General features: G+C 35.8%; 1 protein-coding gene across 4 annotated transcripts in view; it reads right to left on the reverse strand.

The window, feature by feature from the left end:
- The window catches only part of FGF13 (fibroblast growth factor 13), a 518,205-nt gene that overhangs the window by 89,769 nt on the left and 405,323 nt on the right, over nt 1–23,113 (reverse strand). For all 4 annotated transcript variants that reach the window (XM_031944885.1, XM_031944883.1, XM_031944887.1 and 1 more), the window contains 2 exons: nt 22,991–23,101; nt 16,005–16,108 (listed from right to left, as the gene is read on the reverse strand). In XM_031944885.1, the coding sequence (XP_031800745.1) occupies nt 16,005–16,108; nt 22,991–23,101 (215 nt within the window). The remainder of the gene's footprint in view (nt 1–16,004; nt 16,109–22,990; nt 23,102–23,113) is intronic.

Below are 23,113 nucleotides of genomic sequence, written 5' to 3' on the forward strand. Positions count from 1 at the left end.
CCCTGAAATATGACCATATGGAACCCAGGATTGAATACCATATTCCAGATATCGACTGAATAGGGTAGAGAACAATGGAACTATCACCTCCTTCACTCTGCATATTAGGTCTCTTATAATTCAGCCTATCATTTTATACATACATAAACAATTGTGTATGTGTATACACATATATATGTAAATATATTACATGTATATGCTTTTTTAAAATGTCAAATCATAATGTTCAATTATATTGAGTATGCAGTTTGCTAAAATCCCAGTTTTTAGATGATGTTTTACCTATATTCATCTAATAGTTGATTTTACATCCATACAATACAGGCAGGCAGCATGACAGAGCAGAGAGAAAGCTGCCTTCAGAGCAGGAAAACCTGGGTTCCAGCCCTATCTCAGATACCTTCTGGCTAATTGACCCTGAAATTTAATCTGATTAGATTTGACTCAACACTTTAGCCTATATAAGTCTTTTTTAAAACCAGATTCTAATATCTGACATGTTAGCTCCCCTTTCAGCTTTGTACCAATTTAAAATTTAGGTAAGCACAATATCTATGCTTTATTAAATCCACTGGTAAAAATGTCAAAGAGTACAAAGGCAAGCAGAAATGTGCTAATGACTAACTTCTTCTGGTCCTTAAATCAGTCCCAAATTGACCTAATTTTAACATTGAGTATCCTATTTCTCTCCATTTCTGACACAAGGAAAGTTTGAAGGATTAGATCAAACATTTGCGAAAGAATCCCTTCACCTACCAATCTAGTAATCCTACGGAAAAAATTTTAAAAGGTGTTATGCTGGTGTTAGCTGCTCCAGATGTTGGCTCTCTGGGATGATGGCTTCCTTTTTTTAAGTTTACATTACTTTCTAGAATTTTATTAATAATCAAAGTCAAGCATCTACTATTGTCCCTTTCTTGGAAACTGAAACAGTCTCCAATTCTATGTCATTTCTCCCATTTTTATGAACTTTCGAATTCACTTTGTCTAGGTCTTATGATCTGGATTCAACCAGGACAGCCAGGTGCTCTTATTATTCCTTTCCTTATCGTAGGTTTTAATTCTGTTAGCCATTTTTGTTCTATACTTTCTAACCTTAAGATTATTCCTGGCAGAGGAAAAAATGAAGCAAAGTAACAACTGAGTTATTCTAGCTTCTCTCCATCACCCATTATCCTTCCATTTAATCTGAGAAGTTTTCTATGTCCATCTTTGAAACTTTTGTTTAATATAGTTTTTTAAAACATCTCTTTGAGTTTTCCATTCCTTTCCAGCATCAGTTTATCATGAGTTTTAACAGTCCCGATGCTATTTATATACAACTATGATACTGTCTTCTGTTACTTGCCCTTCCAAATTGATGCTTTTTAAAAATCTAAATTTGTCAAAGAGTTACCTGTGTATCTACATTGATCTTTTTAGACAATTCCTCCACTTCTTCCTCATTGAAACTGTTTCTCTTTGGAGTTCCAGAATTTGATCTTTAAGAGCTTTATATTTCTTGTTGGCTGACTGTTTCAGATCATGGTACTGCACCTCTTCCTATCCCAACCTCTGATGTCTGCTGTGTAATAATAAATGGTAGGCATCAGAAGATGCTTAGTTCTCTTCTCTCCTATCCCCAAATTCTAAGACAAAGGGATCACTTCCTTTAAGGGTCCCCGTCAATTCCATCTTCACAAACTCTTTTTCCCCTTGGTGGTCAGAATGAGGTTGAGAAGAACAGTTCACTCCACTGTATTTTTTTTCCCCTAAAGGAAGAGACTATCATTTCTTCCAATAAATATTTCCTGTATTCTGCTAGTTATATGGAGGATTAAAAAAAAGTTGGAACACAAGGTTTTGCAAGGGGGAATGTTGAAAACTGTCTATGAATATATTTTGAAAATAAAAAGTTTTAAATAAAAAATAATGTGCCAAAGTCTAAATACCCTAAAAAAGAGATGTTGTGGTAGCATCTGCCTTTACTACGTGCCATACTTCCTAGGCTAAGCAGGTACCCTTAGCTCAGTTCATAGCAACTCTCACCAAAAAACCTCCTATTAGGTGCCAGGCTACAAAACAAAGAAAAGAAGCACCTTCCTGACATAAGGACATAGGAGGAAAGTTTAGAGAAAGTGAAAATAATTATACTGGAAAAGAGATTTGTGGAGGATTCACCGGCTAACTTTAAGTTTCGGAAATCTTATCGTGCAAGGAGGGATTTGCTTTGTTTGGTTTGGTTTGGTTATAGAGAGCAAAAGTAGGAACAAATGGGTACAAATGAGAGAAGGGAAAATTTCTGGTCACCAGAAGGCAAAAGTCCTAACAAGAGGAAGGAAGCTCTCTGAAAGTAGAATGGCTCTGTCATGTGGGAGAGAGAATTCTTCACTAGCAGATATATCTCAGAAAAGGTGTGTCAGGAATGTCCTAAAGGGACATCCTAAGGGAATGTTCAATCCCTGCCCTCCTAACTTTCTGTTTTCTGGACATACCCATGTCCCTGCTGCTAGTTCCTGCTTTGTCCTGATGCTGGCTCACTGGCTGAAATTTATTCTCATTTTCATTCTCTTTCTCTTTCATTCTCTCTGTGTTTTTTCATTTAATAGTATTTTATCTTTTCCCAAGTACATGTAAAGATAGTTTTCAACATTCATTTTTGTAAGAAAAGAGTTTTTCCCTCTTTTCCCTCCTCCTTCCCCAAGACAAGAAGCAATCTGGTATAGGTTATACATGTACAACCATTTTAAACATATTTTCATATTAGTCATGTTGTGAAAGAAAAATCAAAACAAAAGAAAAAACCACAAGAAATAAAAGCAAAAATAGTATGTTTCCATCTACATTCAGTCACCATAGTCTTTCTCTGGATGTGGATGGCATTTTCCATCCCACGTCTACTGGAATTGTCTTGGAACAATCTATTATTGAGAAGAGCTAATTCTGCCATAGTTGATCATCACACAGTGTTACCATTTGTGTGCACAATGTTCTCCTGGGTCTGCTCATTTTACTCAGCATCAGTTCATGCAAGTCTTCCCAGGTTTTTCTAAAATCCACCTGCTCATCATTTCTTACAGAATAATAATATTCCACTGCTTGCATATATCATAACTTATTCAGTCATTCCCCAACTGGTGGGCATCCATTCAATTTCCAGTTCCTTGCCACCTCAAAAAGAGTTTCCACAAACATCTTTGCACAAGGGGGTCCTTTTCCATCTCTTATGATCCTTTTGGGATAAAAACCCAGTAGTGGCATTCCTGGATCAAAGGATCTGCAGAGTTTTATACTGGCTGAAAGTCTCCATCAATCTAGAGCTCCCAAACTAGTCAAGTCCTAACAGGCCAGGACATGTGAAAGTTAGTTTCTTTACTCTGTAAAGCAACAGGCACTTTCCAAGTCACAGTTCTTACAGCTAGATGGCAAAAGTCCATCACCCACTGTTTCATCAAAGGGCTTTACATGGCCCTCTATAAACTTTTAGAAGAATTGGGTTATTGTAAAGCTGTAAAGAGATACCAGAAATACATAATCGTGCTAACATGCTTACGAAATAGTACTGACTATACCATTCTTACTGTCATGATTCCGACTTTTCTTAACGTTATCCTTCCAAAACAAAAATGCATTTGTTATCTGGGAGTCTCACTGCTTCAGTTCCTAATATTCTACAGAGAGACAAAAATTTGACTTGAGTCAGAAGACCTGGGTTGTGGTGATGGTTCTGCAAGTGACTACGGGAAATTATGGACAACCACCTTCTTCTCCTTGGCTTTAATTTTCTCATGTGTCCGGTGAAAACTGCTCTAAGGCTGCTTAAATTTCAGATGCTCTATGACAATGGGCATTCTATAAATATTATTGTAACTAAGGAAAAAACATGGTTTTCTTTTTACTTGAATCACATGCATCATTGCTGCAGTCAACTTTTTAACATTCTAAATCTTAGGGTCCATTTTAATTTTATTTGTTGTGATGTCTCTGTGTAATGATGAGCTCCTAGCATAGTAATTAGTATTTGAATAAAGACAAAGATTCAAGCATTTGGGACAAGAACTTGTTATTTGACAAAAAAAAAATTGCTAGAAAAACTGAAAATCAATTTAGCAGAAACTAGGTAGAGACCAAAATCTCATACCATATACTAAGACAAGGTCAAAATGGGTACATGGTTTAGACATTAATAGGGACATCATTAGCAAATTAGGGGAGCATGGAATACTTTACCTGTCACATATATGGGTAATGAAATAATTTATAGCCAAGAGATAAAGAGTACTATGGAATATAAAATGGATAGTTTTAATTATACTAAATGAAAAAGCCTTTGCACAAAACAATGCAGCCAAGATCAGAAAGAAAGTAGAAAATTAAGGAAATATTTTACAAGTTTCTTTGATAAAGGCCTCATTTCTCAAATACATAGAGAACTAGCTCAGATTGACAAGAATATAAGTCATCATTTCCCAACTGACAAATGGTCAAAATGTTATGAAGATGCAGTTTTCAGAAGAAATCAAAGCTATCTATAGTCATTTGAAAAAATTCTCTAAATCACTATTGATTAGAGAAATGCAAATTAAGACAATTCTGAGGTACCATGACATATCTATCTTGGGTAGTATGACAGAAAAGGAAAATGACAAATACTGGAGGGGGTGCAGGAAAACTGGGACATTTAAGTGGTGTCCAGTTGTAAACCGGTCCAACCATTTTGGAGAACAATTTGGAACTATGCTTAAAGGGCTATACAATTGTGGCTGCCTTTTGACCCAACAATATTGCTCCTGGGCCTATATTCCAAAAACATCCAAAAAAAGGACATATGTATACAAAATATTTATAGTAGCTTCTTTTGTGGTGGCAAGAAAAAGGAAATTGAGCAATACCCACAAGATGGGAAATGGCTGAACAAGTTGTGGTATATGATTGTGACAGAACAGTATTATGCTATAAGAAATGATGAGCAGGATACCTTCAAAAAAGCTGGAAAGACTTATATGAACTGATACAAAGTCAAGTGAGCAAAACCAGAAGAACACGGTACAAAGGATCCTATGATTATCAACTCATGGCTAATTTTAACTAATTGCAATAATAAAATGATCCAAGAAAATCCTCAAAATCTTATAAAAATATAATTTAAAAAATCTCTCAAAAGAAAGAACTTGATGGAGTCAAAATGCAGACTGAAGGATACTTCTAAAACTTTTTTCTGTATTTCTTTTACAACATGGCTACTATGGAAATTATGCTTTACATGACAGCACATGTATGATCTCTATAAAATTACTTGCCTTTTCAAGACAAGGAAAAGGGAAGGGGAGAATTTGGACCTAAAGATTATAAAAAGAAAAAGAATGTTAACAAATTGTTTTTGCATTTAAGTGAAACAAATAAAATAAAATGAGAAAATTTTAGCAGTCCAGAAGGACTCTTAGCACATCTTGGCCCAAATTTTGCATATTAGACGCCAGAAACAAAAAGTAATAGTTTTAATAAGATGTATTCGAACAATACAAGACTAAAAAGTCTCCTTTGTTCTTTTCCATAAAATCATTAGCCTATACTAGATAAGCTGTAATAAGATCCTTCAGAGATATTCAGAGTTGATGAGGATCTATATTTAACATTTTGTATTCTTTTAGGAATTTTAATTAGCTAATACTACAAGACTGGAAACAAGATTGGCTTCATTTTTTCTTTAAATTATGAAAACCTTTTTAAATATGGTTTCATTTGAACCAATTCCACCAGTTGCTCTTGCCAGTGAATTTAGTTTTTCTAGCTCCAAAAGAACGACTTTCCTTTGCAATTTTAATTAAGCTTCTGAGTCAAAGCCATGAGACACTCTTAAATACATGCCCTATGACCTGTCATTTGAATCCTTTTTCAACTTGGCCTCTGAAGCTGAGAACAGAGCCAATCTAAATGTATGTAGATACAATTAATTAATATTTCTTTGACTTCTGAGAAATTACCATAGCCAGTCATTCTTTTAATAGAGGACCTGGACATTCCCCCCCAAATAATTATCTATCTTGGTGAACTTTCCACCTGGGGCCATCAGGCAAAAAGCATTTTCAGTTGGATGGATGGATACAACCAAAGACAAAGATTTTCAGACTCAAAGAATGCTAAACTTGACTTCCTTGTCATAATGAATGGAACTTTCATTACCATCAAGGAATGTATCAAACACACAAGAAAAAATGTGACTAAGGAAGTGTTCACCAGGAAAGTCTGCAGTAAACTTAGCCTTTCCTCTTATGTGTAAGTAACATTATAGCAATATCTTCAATAAAATTTTAAAGATACTCTCGTTTTAACTCATCTCTTCCATTTCCCCCTGGGGACCCAATTAGAATTGATCAGTTGGGCAATACAGCGTCTTTCCTTTTCTTTCTTCTTTCTCTTCCCTGCTTCCCTGTGCTTTGTTCAAAGAATGTAAATTTTAATCCTGAAATCTAACAAGATATTGTGGGATTTAAGAACTATATTTCTTATCTAAGGATCATGCTGCCTTAAATTCAAATTACTCTGACTTTCATTGATTAGCCAACAATAGGTACCAGGTCAAGCCCCACTTGATCATTGTTTTGGCCCAGATTGGCTCAGAGTGAATGAAAATAGCAATTGTTTCTCTTTTGCCCAGAAACCCTGAGGGTCTTTCCCTCTCAGACTAATATTTTTTGGACTAAATAAAAGAAGTCATTTTCTGCTTTATTTCTTACCTAGCCTTAATCACTGATTGGGTATTGCTTCAGTGAAACTGAGACCTGTTAAAGACCTTAAATTTAAGAAGGCCAGGGTCTCCCACTGCATCCAGGATCATATCCACTTATGATCTTGCCATTGGACCCAGATGGCTCAGGAGGAGAAAGGGAGGCTAATGACTTGACACAGCCCTCTCTCACTTAAATCTAATTCACTTGCATGTCATACCCTCACTTCCCTAATATCATGGTTCTCTTTAAGAACAAAGGACAAACAACAGGAATCCATTCTTGAACAACCTCAGTTCACTCTAGGCTTCAGAATTCTTTACATTATATTTACGAATCTATGCTAAGATGCTTTTGATTTAATTTATTGTTCCTTCCTCTTGACGGTATAGATTAAGAAAAAAAATCTAAGCATATCAGAGAGCTCCCTGTGTGTCCATATTGATCTTTTAGATAACTCCCTTTTCCTTTCATCGAAGTTGTTCCTCTCTGTGTTTTCAAATTTGCATTCTACAAAAATTCTAATAATTTCTATGTTAATCTAAGAGGTCTATATCACTTCTCAAAAGCCAAAAATACTTTGAATATATGAAATCTATTTCTCTTGGGTCCCCATCTCTGTAACTTGATTTTCTGGCTTTTCTCTGTAACATCTTCCAAAAAATTCCACTTTCTACGAGTTGTATTTTTAAAGTGGCATGCTTTGGGATACTCTCAAGAGTAAAAGTTGCATAGCAGGTACCAATCTGTACTGGCAGAAGAAGTTCCATATGGAACCAAATCAACCAATATGGAATTGGGAGTTTCTTCCACCACTGAAATTTCCATTCTAGTTTTTAAAAATCCCTCAGAAATACATTTTTAAAATCCTTAGGAGGGAATATAGCACTTTGCGTTACTTCAAGAAACCTTTCAGAAAATATTATCATCTTAAACAAGCCCTTATTTCTAGGGAGTATTTTGAAAAGCAGTCTCAAAGCTATCAAAGACTATGAGGCTTTGGACTTTCATAGGCTAGGAGGAAATTATAAGAATGCATTTACTTTATCACTGGATCAAGAAGATATTGGATTCTGAAGGAAAATGAAGTTTACCTCAGGACATGAAGAATTTTTTAACTGCAAAGAAAACCAAGGTGAGAGGTTGGGCTTGCAAAATTGTTAGTTGATGATCTGACATGAACTTTTCTTTCTTTCTTTTTGTACTATCTATCTTTTTCTTTTTTACATTCTTAATATTTTCTCCAATTACATGAAGACAGTTTTTAACATTTGTTCTTAAAAATTTTGAGTTACAAATTCCTCACCATCTCTTTCTCTTACCCTCTTTCTGAGATTAGCGATTTGATATAAATTATACAAGTACAGTTATACAAAACATATGAAATGAACTTTTCAAAGAGATATGAACATACAATAGTCATTCTGAGAGCTTTAACAGTGTGATTACCTTAATGAATTAAGAAGCACAAGAAATTACAAGAGCTTGGAAAAGAGGCTTTAGGAATGGGGATGCATAAGGCATTCTTACTTGTCTTATTTTAGGAGAAGATATGACCCAAGTTGAGGCAATGGGATGAGCAGCTATCATGTTGAATAGTGACTTACTGCATAAGACTATTGACAACAAGAAGTGACTAGACACCATCAAGTACAAATCTCTCATTTTATAGAGTAGATATTGGACATCACAAAGGTTCATACTACCTCTTTTCCTATTTAGAAGACAGTATAAGTGTGAAATCTCACTGCTGAAAATTAGACCTTAAATTGCTCTATAAAGTAACCCAAGACTTATATGAACTGACTCTAAGTGAAGTGAGCAGAACCAAGAGAACACTGCATACAATAACAAGATTTTGTGATGATCACTTTTGATGGACTTGACTCTTCTCAAAACTGCTCCATTTCAAGGCAATTCTAAGAGAATGGGGATGGAAAATGCCACCCACATCCAGAGAGAAAACTATGGAGACTGAATGTAGATCAAAGCATAGTATTTTCACCTTTTTTGATTTGTTTTTTTCCTTTCTTATGTTTTTTTTTTCTCTTTTGGTCTGATTTTTCCTGCACAATATGACAAATATGAAACTATTTAAAAGAATCGCACATATTTAACCTATATCAGATTGCTTGTTCTCTGGGGGGAGGTAAGAGAAGGAGGGAGACAAATCCGGAACACAAAGTCTTGTAAAAAATGAATGATGACAACTATCTTTACAACCATTTGGAAAATAAAATACTGTAGAAAATTTTAAAAATTAAAAAAAAAACATTAAAAAAAGAAATCCAAGAACTAAGTCAGGTAACTGGTAAATTACAACTGATAGGATAATTTACTTCAAATTATCAACATTTTTACATAAACTCCATCTGCTGTCAAATTCAAATATATATTAAACACTACTTTACCGAAAACAATTTTTTCAATGCACCTGGAAAATGTGACCTCATCTTTTCTTTACTAACAACTGGTTATTTGCCAGAGTAGTCAAACAATCAAAGGATGAGATTCTGCTTTCTCTGCAACTGACTTTATGCTTTATATGTGGGTTACTCTACCTCAATTTACGTATTTGTACAGGTGACATACTGTATCTAAATTTGTCAGAGACTATTTGGTGTACTTATTAATATAGTGATTCACCTGTGTTCACTCCCATTCTAGATCTGCCACTGAATTTCAATGCGCTCTTGAACAATATCAAATTAATTTTCCTCCCCTTTAGTTTCCACACCTGTTAGGTAGACATACTATTACTTGCATACTAACCTCACATTTGTATAATACAGGCTCATAATCTTTCCACTGCGGCAGATTTCCTCCAATCAGGAAAAACAAGGCCAAATATAATTAGGATGGTAAAATCCAAAGACAAACAGAAAGACTTGGATTTTACCTATAGTTTTATACTGTGTTTCCTTTCTATCATAAAATTAAAAACTAGCTATTCTTCAAATGGAAATTATTTTGGGATTTTTTTCCTAAAAGGAAATATTTATTATGCAAGCAGCAGTTCTGAATAAGTCAGTCAAAAGGTATTTATTAAGCACTTAATATGCGCCACACTATGCTAAGTGCTAGGGATACAAAGAAAGGCAAAAGACAGCTTGCCCTCAAAGAGCTCACAATCTAATGGGAGAGACAACATGCAAAGGTATATGCAGGAAAAATTAGAGATATCAACACAGGGAAGGTTCTAACATTAAGATAACTAATGAAAACATGTTTCTTTTCAGAGGTATGCAAATGTTAGCTATCGTTATCTTTATTATTTCAGAGTTGTGGTAACAAGTGAGCAAGGTTATATACACAAACTCATTGCTAACTTGTAAAATGTTACAGAAGAATTCCAAGAAACTCTGATTGGCTTGTGTGCAGTCTGTGAACTGGTCAAGATATACTGATAATGAAAAGAGATTTGGTTACTCAAAGGTTAGCCAAAAGACATTTATCAGGTATCTACTACATGGCTGGCACTGTGCTAAGTGCCAGGGATACAAAGAGCAGTAAAATTCCATCACTGCTCTCAAGAGCTCACAGTCTAATGAGGGAGACAAGATGCAAACAACTATAAACAAACAAATCTAATAGAAGGAAAAAATGGAGATAAACAATAGAGGGAAGGCCCTAGCATTAAGGTAAGTACTGCAAGTATATTTATTTTCAGAGCTATGTAAAATTAAGCTACTGTTATTTTTACTGTTTGACAGAGGATCAAAGTAATGTCCGGAGACTAACTGCTAAGCTGTAAAATGCTATAGAAACATTCCAAAAAACTTCCATGGACATGTGTACAATCTGTGAACTACTCAACATATAATGACGCCAAAGGTAAGATGAAAGATACCAAGTCACATTGAGCCATTTTTATGTGCTAGAAAGTCTTCAGTAATAATTATGTATGAAACCAAATACATAAAGAAATGACAACTAATTATTATTTCTTAAGACCTAGATGGTTTCTCACTGTCACTTGAACCATACCAAGTCTGTCCCCCATGGGGACAACAAGAAAAAGTTAGGGGAGACACAAGAGTCTTGAGATCAAAGCCAAAAATAATAAAAAAAAAACAACTACAAAACCAACAACAACAAACTACAACTAATACAACTGTTTTTGTTGTTTCTAATGTGCTAAAGGGGGTGATCACGGGGCAAAGGTAAAACTAAAGATAAAAATGATCTTTTTCAGTTGCAGAGACCAGAACTAACCATATTAAGAGAACTTTTATCGCTGGTATTGAAGAGACTGGTTACAAGTAGAAACAAAAGCTGGTTGTGGTCAACAATGAAATAGTACAACAGGCAAGAGAAAACTTTTGTAGACCATTTCTGAAATAAATCATCAATATCAAATCTCAGTTACTGGACTTGGTTCTGAAACCATCAGCTAGGAGACAGCATCCTTTTCTTAGTGGGATATCGTAACCAAGCACCTCTATTATTAATAAATTTCTATTGATAGTTCAACTTAGCACACAGGTAAGAAAATGTTAGTTCATCCTGTGTCCTGAAGAACCACTAGTAGAAAAAGCTAACAATTTCATCCGTCTGTGATAACAATGGTCATCTAGTCCTCTTTAGCACTTTGAAACACTAGTTCTTACTATGGGAGTAGTGACAAGAACAGTGGGCTTGGAGTTGAAAAAAGTGAGGTTGAGCTGTGCCACTTGGGACAGTGAATGAAACCCTTTAACTCTCAAAACCTTTTTTCCTATTTGGTAAAATGGGCTGATACTCAAGTACAATAAAATCCCTCTGAAAAATGTCAAATGCTATAGCTAGGAATATTATCTCACCCGGTTGATGTGAGAATCAAATGAGGTAATATCAACTATAAACACTAGGGAAGTCTGAGTATAATCACAGCTGTTTACATCTGTTTCTTTAGAACACTCTAAAATTTTTTCATATGTTTGTTTTGGTTGCCTATTATAACACTCTGCATACTGGTACTTTATATATATATATATATATATATATATATATATATATATGTGTGTGTGTGTGTTTTTGTATGTATATATATATATGTATGTATACACCAATGTTATACAACCCCAAAAGGATTGCTTTGACCATTTAGATAAAGAATGACTGATGATCGTCCATTTCTCCACAATGGACATTTTCCTCGAACTCAGTTCTTGAGAATCATAATTCCATTAATGACTCCAATTTCTCTTCATTCTAGCCGTATATTGAAGAATATTCCTTACTTAGAATGGCATTTGATTTAATTGCTCTATTCATTAGAGATTGGTTTCATCGCTTAATCTTTTAATTGAAAGACAGGTACCAGCAAAGGACTAAAACAGACTTCCAGTGAAAATCACCCAGTCTTTCAGTCTTTTGAAGGAGAGCAACTCAGATATTACAGGTTGACAGATTGATCACGTTTGTATTATTGGTATTGTCAGATCTAATAGGTTCTATTTATAAATCAAAGAAATCTAGTCTGATGAGCTTTTGATTTCAGCAAACCAACCATTAATCCAGAATATTTTGGGCTGGGTTGGATGTGGGAAGGTGTGGGTGAAGGCAACCATTTTCTCTCAATTAAAATGCACTAATCTTTTACTGGACCCTAAGAAGATGCATGAGTAACTCTTAGCAGTAGGCCCAAAAATAAAATGGAAATCTACCAACTTTCAACAAAATCAATATCTTAACCAATTTATGCTTAAAATAACAAGGGCACAAGTGCTTTTGTAATGTAAGCTTTGGTAAGAGAACACATTGGGGATTTTAATTAGAAGATGTTTTGCTTAGTTTAGTCATAAAGACCTTGTGAATTCATTTAACAAAATACAAGGACCCTGTGAGGTAAGGGTTCATGTTACTATTATTACACCCATTTTACAAATAAGAAAATTGGCAATTAAAAGTTTAATGATTTCCTAATACATTTCAAAGGAAAAATTCATACCCAGGATTCTCAACACCAAGTCTAATGCACTTTCACGATATTGTTTTCATTCTCCAAATCAAAAAATATGGAATAATTTCTCAGGGGAATTAAAGGATAATTTATGGAACTAAAACATGTAGGGTATTTAATGAAGAAGGAAACAACTCCAACTGAATTTACTTTAGCACTAATCACTTTAATAATAACTTGTGCATTATAAATGGTTGCTAATCACTAGATCAAAAGAGCTCATAGAGAGATTTTTTTATCTCTTGCCTCAATTCAAATCAAAGGGCCACAGAGTTTTAATTCAGTCACAGAGCTACAAGGAAATTTACTTTGTATATATTTTATATTTAATTATCTGTGTACATATGACACATGTACAAAGTAAGGACCTTTGAATGCAGGGGGTGTTTCAGTTTCATTTCTATATCCCCACGATGTCTATCAAATAGGAAGTGCTGAATAAATGCTTAGTGATCAATTGAAGGACCTAACCTATTCTCCCCTCCCTCTATCTCTGAGATACAAGTGATTTTCTACCTTATTCTCAAAAACCTACAGAAAGGTTACCTAACATCCCCTTCTGAAAAAGTTGCAGTTTCTCCCAAAAATCTATGTTCTGGGAGGCTTCCCTGATAACTAACCTCCATTCCTCCTGAAGTTAATACTCATTAAGGAAACTGTACTTTTACAGAAAAAGAACTATTGCTCAACTTTTGCTCCTTTCTGAAGGCCTGTGCTTCAACTCTCTCTTTTCCAGATTAACACACAGGAGCTGGCTCAATCCTATGGTCTATCTAGACCTCTTCTTGGCTGTGATGAGCCAGCAAAGGATGAAGGGTTTGACTGTCTTTTCAAAATCATCTCACAGACTGAGCATCTGCCCCAAACACTTCTAGCTTCCTTCTCTAACCCGTTCTAGAACTCAGATCCCTAAAGTGCCTGAAACTCTCTAGCATCTATCTCTATGACCTATGTCAGTGGTTCTCAAACTTTTGTTTTCAGTATCTTTATCCTATTAAAAATTATTGAGGATCTCTCCAAAGTGTTTTTGTTTATCTGGGTTATATTTATAGGCATTTACCACATTGAAAATAAAAACTATTTTTGAATTTGTAGACCCTCTAAAAGGGTTTCAGAGATCCCCAGGATTCTCTAGACCCTACTTTGAGAACCACTGACCTATGTCACCTAGCCTTACTAGGGCTATCCAAGAAACATTCTTAAATGAGGAGATGGGGAGGGAGGCAGGAAAGGAGGGGGAATAAGCATTTATTAAACACTTACTATTTGCCGGATGATGTACTGAAGACTAAATAATTTCCAGCTTTCTTGTGTGATATTTCTCTCCATTTCCTCCCCTTAAGAGTTTGCCCACATATCGTCAAGAGCTGCCTTCTTCCCAACTGAGGAGGTGCTAGGTAGATATCTTTGATTCCCTTCTCCTCCCACCCACCCTAAGCTATTGAATTTTATTGTGCTAGGGCTCCTTTTCTACATTAGCCCCTCATTTCCCATTCCCCAAAGTATTTTATATCTGCTGAGGTTTATTTCTTAGAATCAAGTCCAGAGTATTTCATTTGCACATGAATCCTGAATATGTTTCAGGAAAAAATTACTGTATTATCAAAAAAAAAAAAAAAAAAAAAACAAAACCAAAAAAACGTACCTATTTTCACGTCCGGTTTGGCATCCTGTCCATCAAAGTGAGGAAGGCTAAAACCAGTTATTATAAGGCTAATTGGCCTTAAGGAAACACACAAATACCACAGAGTAGACCACTTTCCATTCCCATTGTGAGGATAGCCCAAACTATCATAACAGAGAGACATATTTTGGAAGTTTGCTACAGACTTTTCCCCTTGCTTAGCTAAATATATTCATAGCAAGCATAGGGCCATGGCAATAGCTGTTTTATGATAAGGTTTAAGAGAAAAAAATAGAAGCATGGCTCTGGGAAGTTTTTCTTCAAATTGGGACATTTTCATGATTTTGGGTTCCTACAGCTTCCCTACCTTAGTGAACTCAAGTGAAGTTATAAAAAAATAATTAGGACACTGAAGTCACCATATATTTCTGATTGGCTAATAAGAAATTTGCCCTAAGTCATTGCAGAGAAAAAATATTTAAGCACAAGGTTTTGAGGTATAGTAAGAGATTTAATTTCTATGTAATTTCAGAACTATCTAAGATTATAAAGATATAGTTTATTCCCTTTCTTAGAAATTAGTTTACCAATAACAATAGATGGTAACAACAATAATAGTAATAGCTAATATTGACATTATGACTTCTATGTGCCAGCATTGTGTCCTTAGTTCTGAATATATAATCTGTAGTCTTATGTTGTTGGCACCCTGATTTAAGATCAAATGGTGACAATTAGGCTAGGGCTTTTTTATTTTTGATTAATGTTTATTAAGAATTCCTTGCCAAAATGGGCAAAACCCCCAAACCCTTACCTGGGGCCAGGGTTATGAGTATCAGAGTACATTTTTATTCCAAACATTTGTAAATTTAAAAAGACTTCCCTATTCCCTGCCCTCCCCAACTACATATACTTAGAAGGCAAAACTGGTCTCTATGGAGTAGTTGAGACATTTTTGATGGAAAGACAGAATATCGAACACTACCGAAGAAGATTCCCATGGCATTCAACTTGAATCACAGAGAGCAAATAAAACATCCAAATAATATATCCTGGAGGTGATCAGAGAGGGAGAGAAATCCCATTCTCTTCTAAAGGAATAAACAGAAACTGGCTCAGCTTTACAGGTCCAGAACCTGCATTGTTCAGGATTTTAAGGGCCAAAGCAATGTCAAATTCAAGGTTGCTACCTCAACAATTTGGGAGAGACAGTGTTAGCTTTGAATGATTAATGCTTATGTGTTGAGGATTTTCCCCTAAGTCTCAATTTTTCTATACAAAGGTTCAATTTCTATCAAGGCCAATTTTCCCTGCAGTGCCGATGAGTATTTTTAATGTTGTATTTTAATGTTATCTGACACAAATTTTTAGTCCAACGCTTTGCCTAATGCAGCATCCCTCTAAGATGCCAGCTAGCGGCCGGTGACAGTGGAAAACACTGGAGCAGAAGCAGTCAAGGGACTTCTCTTAATTTTTCTGGAGGAAACATGAAATAATTGAAAGAGTACTGGATTTGGAGCCAGAATACCTGGATTTGAAAGCTGCCTCAACCACCTGTTATCTGTGTCACCTGAGGCAAAAGAATTTATCCTTTCCGGGTCTTGGTTTCTTTAATTCCCAAATAAAGATGTTGAACTAGATTTTCTCTAAGGGACCCTCCGTCTCTGATTCTCTCATCATTACCATACATATTAACACGGTACACATGCATACACACTATACAACTTACCGATGGGTACAGGTATCCCTCGCTGTTCATCGCCAGATATAATTTTGTTTGAACTCCTTGAATGGCCACCACCCGTAACCCCACAGGTATGAGGTTAAACAGTGCTGAAATGGGAAAAAACAAAATATTACAACCATTATTTCCATACAGATAAACAAGAAAAAAACAGTTCGTCTTCACTATACATAGATTGTCCCAATCTACAAAAGCAGATGCTTTCCTACGAAAGACGCACCTGTCGAGGACACTTAATCTTTTTTTCCCAATTGGTAAGTATTTATTTTCTTTCTCTCCAATAAGGAAACAAAAATTTTGTTGTAGCATTCCAAAATCCTAGAGATTCTAATTGGGGGGGAGAGTAAAATTGCTAGGAAAACTGGAAAGCCTACTGGCAGGAATCAGAACACTTAATTTCCATTTGTATTTTGAAAAAAAACCCAAGCAGTATGTACATGTGGCCAAACCTTTTAGTGATGGTTAAAGAATATAGCTCCCCCCCAAAAAAAAAGCTGTTTTTTTGACATCTCCAAGGTGAGGATAGAGCATCTCCTTTGTCTCTATTGAGAAGTTAATTCCCAGACTATCAAATTTCCCTTTCATGGGCTGCTATGGGTACTGGCTTAGTTTTGGTTTGGATCCATTAGATATTATTTCTCTAAGACACAATTATACCCCAAATCTACAATTGATTTGAGGGAGTAGTCAAAGGCTTGGAACAATGAAATAAAATCACAGTTTCCAACACAGACTTCAGTACTATGGAATTAGGCTACCTGAATCTCTTAAGCAAGATGAGAAGACATAATAATATAAGAAGGACTTTCAGGCATAGCTAGCTCACTGACCACCTCTTCCAAATTCAATTTCTAAAATCCAATTCATTCCATTATAGATATCTTACACCCTCAGAATTCCATGGGAAAATAAAGCTTATTTCAAAAATACATTCTGAAGTTTGAAAATAAAAGTAGACAAGCTGTTTCCCAGGATAGAGAAGGCTGTTTTCATCTGTTATGGAATTACTGAGTGCATAGCAAAGTACCCTGATGCCCTACACTGCAGATATGTGGCTTACCATCTACTAACATTGCAGAACCAAAGAAGGCTCTGTTTCTCTTCCTCTCCTTTTCCTACATCTTTTGGTCCTCCTTTCCTCAACTTCAGTCTGCCTTTCTTCCCTCCATTTTGTATTTTTCTTTTGCTTTCTCTCTCATTATCACAATAGATGTGATTGATAACTCCTTTCTGACACATCAGTTATATATTTATACACACACACACATAATTATTAGTTTTACATTCCATTTTTAAAACAGGCAAATTGAATGCCTTACATTGTGTGTGTGCGTGCAGGCTAACAGGGCAACCCCAGATAGATAAAATGCCCTCCTAACACACAAATTCCTAGGTTTTTTGATGGAATTATTCCTTTTTCTTCCAGAGGTTTGGCATCATGCAGAAAAGAAGTTTGTTTGAAGGTTTCCTGTTTTCACAAAGAATCTTGCAAATGAATGAGTCGGGGCAGGAGAAAATTCAAAAACTAGACTACATGTTTAACCCAAGATGTTTCTCCTTTGCAATGGTAAAGAGCCAAGTAATGCTAGGAGATGGCTAGGAAGAAATGCAACAGGGATCCAACAGACCACAGTGCTTATTTGAGGGTTACATACAAATACATAATCCTGTACTGTTTTAAACATACACAGCACAGTCTAAACATCTGTCTGAGCCTGCTGAGGGAATGCAAAGAGACCATCAGGTTAGTGCTGTCAGTCTGGCAAAATGCTGAGAATTATAGCATTAAGCAACTCTTGGAATAGTCTGTTCCAACCCTTTTATTTTTAAATTGCCTATTTCCAGCCATTTAAAATGTCCATTTGCCCCGAAACATTCCCAGGGTAGTCTTCCTTAAAGGAACTAAATCTTCAGATGGGTAAGGGTTGTTTACCCTAAACCTTGCCATTGGGAAGTAGCAAAGGTCACAGATAGTTTACATTTATTTCTACTGGAAACACTGGGCTCTGGTTGGGTTTATTTTATTTTTACTTGCAGAGTAGGAGCAAGCGGGCAGGCAGCTGGTGAGAAAGAGGCCCACAATGTATTTCACCGTTAGTAGGTTTTACTGTGTGAAACCTACACCCAGACTCTGCTCACAATCGCACACCACTCACTGAAGGAAACCGGTGGGCGTCCTCCCCCTACCAGCTGTCTACTCACTCCCACACTGTGAATAAAAATATAACAGTACATTTTTTAAACATAGTGCTTGCAAGAGAATCTTTTGGAGGCAGTCCGTGCACCTTCCTTTCAAGACATTAAGGACCAGCATTATCGATTTCCTCTCACCGTGGATATTTGCCAAAGATCGTCAGGCAGTGCTCCTGAGCAGAGATGGTTACCGGGAGTCTACTGAAGGAAGTGCGGGGTCCCCCCGAGGGGGAGGAGCTGGCTTCTCCTGTCTCAGTATACATATTGCCCCAACATTCCCAACCCTGATCATTGGAGTACACCCACAGGAGAAATTCACAAAGCTACAGGGATTTTCTTTGGTGAATCTCTCCTGGATTTTTCACTTAAATTCAGGGTGTTACTGATGAGGAGCTAGGACATATTGTACAGTTCAAAATATAAGCGTTCACACCACATGTCACTGATGGCACCCCATTCACTACTCATATTAAAAGCGGTGCCCTTCTGTTGTGTGACACAGCTTGTAAGCCAGTAGCTCATGCTATATTTGACAATGCAACACACATCCCTGCGGCTTGGTCTATATCAGATATATGCATATGTTATATAATGGGATGCTGGTCCCTTGTGCAGTTGTTGATTGATGATCACTAATGCCAAGGGAAAATGGCATAGTTTTATCGCCAGAAAGACTATTATATTATTTAAAGGGGCCATGGTTCAAAAATGCTGAGGACCTAAACAGTTTTCCCCAGCCCACCCACACTAGGACCTTACTGTAAGGTCTAGAGTCCTAGGCTAAAAAGGTACTAAAATATGTCAAAATCCAATTTGCATATTGCCAAAGGTGCCAGAGACATCCTGAACAAAGGTTCAGTTTCTTCAGTTTTGCTGGAGAGTCATAGCTTCCTTACTCCTCATGCCACTGTTTGTAAGCACAAAAATGGGCATATTTGATTTTCACCTCCCTAATCTCATCTACTGTGCACTTCAGGTTTTTAATGAGAGGTGAAATTCGGAAGAAAACTCCAAAGAACATGATGAGCCACAAAACAGGCTAATGAACTGACCCCCAAATGAAAGGGATGACTGTGAATTACAATCTTCAGTTTTACTTTTTTTTTTAACCTAATAACACAAATATCCGTGGAAACCCAACAAAAATGAATCAACAATAACAAAAGGGGAAAGAAAGAGCTTGTTAAAATTCTCCCTTTGTCACTGTTTTCATCTAGGGATAGACATTAATTGGGCTTAGTTGGTTAAAAACCTTTTTAAAATAAGGAGGCTAGTCTGGATCACAATAGAAAATTGAGCATCTCAGGTGGGAGGCAGAGATCAACATCTTTCTCCATTCTCTTTTTGCAAGAGAGAAGCTCTTCTTCATGAAGATATAACATAAATTGAAACATACTATCAATAAAAAGCTAGTGAATTTTATTTAGGAAGCTAAAACAAATTCATTAAATCTCTTAATTCTCTTTGCTGGCTTGAGCCATAGACTGGAATGGAAAGTTACTATATATATATATTATATATGATATACCTGTTCTCTCTGACTTCTCTTCATAAAAAGGAGGCAAATTTCCCTCATTTTGGAGATAGTGATTTAGCTTCATGTGAGCTACAGAAACAGCCCTTTCTCTGTATAAATATAGCTTATCATCCCACAGAACTCAATGTATTCTCGTACTTGTCAGTTTGGCTAAATTGGTCAATTTCTTGAAGGCAGAAATAATAAAAGTCTCTTCATACAGGTAGGAAATGATGACAGGTCCGACAAATGTGGTGTCCCTATAACTTTAAAACAGATGTCTTCTTGAACTTTCGAAGGGACAGTGCAAAATATTCTTCCGAGAAAAATAGCCATCACTGCTCCCAAAGCTGTTACATTAAAGCAGTTTCCATGAACCGCCTATCGTCTCTTCCTTTTCAAGGGAAAATACATAATTTATAAAGGCTGATGTTCTCATGATGAGAATTTTATTGGACTGACATTTACCACTGTAATGAATCTATGTTATGGGAGCTTAAATGTGTGAGACCCACACGTATCTTAGAAATAAATAAATAGACTCGGGCAAGTGTGAGGAACACCAATTTGCTTAATCGTGCCTTTGGCCTAGCATGTCAGAACAACCAATAACAGAAAACCAATCAAAATTAAATATCTCACTAAGATAGTAAAGAGAGAATACTAAATAAAATTCCATAAGCACTTATTAATTACAGACTATATTAATAAAACAGACTATATTAATAAAACAGGAATAGAATGATATGCTTGCTTGAGGCATTTAAAAAAACTTTTGATGAGAAAGTTATAAATATTTCAAGGAATAATTCTGTAATTCTGTATCTCTTCTGCCCTTTCTGAGGAAAAAGAACATGATTGATTATAAAACATTTTTTTTAATTTTTTATCACTTAATTATACTTTTTTTCTTAAAGATCACTTTAGGCACAAAATAGCCTTTAAAAAATTAAATGGAGACACTGGGGGGGGAGGTAAGATTTCCTAGCCCCTGGTCACTTTAGCAATCAATGCTATGTCCAACACCTTTATTACTTATTCTGGTGCTGTTCCTGTGAGATGTTCAAGATGCCATGTCATCGTGTGCCAATAGCTACTACCTGGTTGGACTACTGCCGATAGCTTCAACACACCTAAAAAAGGAGTGAGCTGGGGCATTAGGCTCCTTTGTAATACAGTTGTTTAAAATGTTCCAATTTTTAATGTTTAAAATGTGGTTAAAGATTTAACTAATATTAAAGACAGCAGAGAGAAAGAGAAAGAAAGAAAGAAAGAAAGAAAGAAAGAAAGAAAGAAAGAAAGAAAGAAAGAAAGAAAGAAAGAAAGAAAGAAAGAAAGAAAGAAAGAAAGAAAAGAAAAAAGAAAAGAAAGAAAAGAAAGAAAGAAAGAAAATAAAAAAGAAAAGAGAGGAAAAAAAGAGGCACACATATTGGATAAATGAAGAGCACAAATGGTACCATATAAACCAGATGCATTCGATTAAAACCCCATAGCAAATCAAAGCAAGGATGGAGCTTTGACTGTCCGAATAAACATAGCTGTTATATCTAGAAAAAAATTCATTAAATGTATTATGGATTGAATTAAGTTTATCAGTCTTTACAAAGCATAAAAAATGAGTCAAATTTTTTTTATTTCCTTAAAAAAACACACAAACACATGTGAACAATGAATTCAGAATAATTGTCTTCTACATGGAAGCTAGAGAAGGTGCTGAAGATAAAATTGGGTGAGACCTTGAGGTTGGGTGTGGTCAGTTAATATCTAAAACAGGAATAAGCCTTCCTTTCTGCAGTAGAAGTTCCTGATTTTCATATGCAGTCTGATATACCACTCCAATGAACAGTTCTCCTATCAGAGCATTGTTCAAAATCTGGTAAGCACACAGTATTATTTTATGATCATGATGTTCTACCCATTAACATCCTTGAAAAAAAATGATGAAACTAAAACTCAGCTTTACACATCACTGAGAACTGGTCAGTGATGCAAATGACAGGTAGATGTAAATTAAGGGATGTTCACTAGGATATTGCTGGTCACATATACTTTAATATTAACGACAATAATGTAGCTTGCTGCGAAGCAATAATTCAAGTGGTTATTAAGGATTTTTCCCATCCCCGGCATCAGAAGAGGCTGCTTTGAGGGTAGGTGATGGCAGCTCTCTCTGCAGTCTGCTCTTGGGCATCTGCTCAGGAGACATCACTAAAGGATTTATTAACACCTTATACTGGGACCCTTCTCTTTGGGCTTGCTGTCAAGGGGCAATTCTACTCTAAAGATGGAGCTGAGCACTCATTAGCAGAGAAAATAGAAACCATATCTGCTCTTGCGGGCTATGTTCCTAACCAAGCTTGATGTTTACCAAGCATTTGTGAGGCAGTACGAATTGAGGAAAATACAAGGCACATTCTGAGACTACATTATAATAATGTTGTAGCTAATTTAATGAGTCTGAGTGCAAATAATGGCATCATATGAATTATAATCATTTAAATAAGAGCTTTCACTGCCCCCCCCTTTTTTTTTTTTTGCTTTTCTCCCATGTAAAAAAAGCATGTCTAATTAAGGATAATGTATCTTTTCAGAACCAGGATTTCAGGTGTTACACATGACAGTATAACAATGCCATTTTTGAAATATTTCCCTTTGTTTCACCATTTTAATCTCCATCTTGGCCTTCGCTTAAACTCTGGTTGAGAAAGAAGAAACTAAATTGCATCATCATCTAAGATCTCCCAAGTAATCCGATCTCAATTAGTGTATGAGTTATCAAAAGAAAAAAATTATGAATGTTCTGTAGCAATGATGATTTTTCATGACATGTAACAACTCTACTCTCTTAGGATCAGACCCCTCTTAAGAGGGGAGAAAACATTCTATTTCAGGCTCGGTGTGTGGGTGAGTAAATTTTCTGTGGGGAAAATGTAATAAAATCCAAAGGACAGCCATAAACCTATTGAGATTGCCATGGAGATGACATTTGGATTGCTTTTCAGAGGGTGTCAACATTATTTCCTATAGGTCATTGTTTTAATTGTATGTGTGCATGTGTGCGTGTGTGTGTGTGTGCTCTGCATCCTTTTTTAATAATAATATATATATTCACATAAATATCAAAAAACGAGACAGTACAGTGAGAATGTTACCATCCATTTCTGGAAATGACAAAATGAGCTTATGGAGGTGGAGAAAACGAACAATATTTCACCAGACACACCAAGGTAATCTACTATTTATTTATTCTATAAGCACTTACTGTAGGTACTGTCTTCTTCTTTTGTCCCATCAACTGTTCCATCTGCCTGCAGCTGCAGGTGGTATCCTTGCCTGCTGTATAGCTTTGTAACTATACCCTTAAGTTGGGGCTCTGTAAATAAAG

The sequence above is a fragment of the Sarcophilus harrisii genome, chromosome X (genome assembly GCF_902635505.1).
Source record: "Sarcophilus harrisii chromosome X, mSarHar1.11, whole genome shotgun sequence".
Lineage (NCBI taxonomy): Eukaryota > Metazoa > Chordata > Mammalia > Dasyuromorphia > Dasyuridae > Sarcophilus > Sarcophilus harrisii.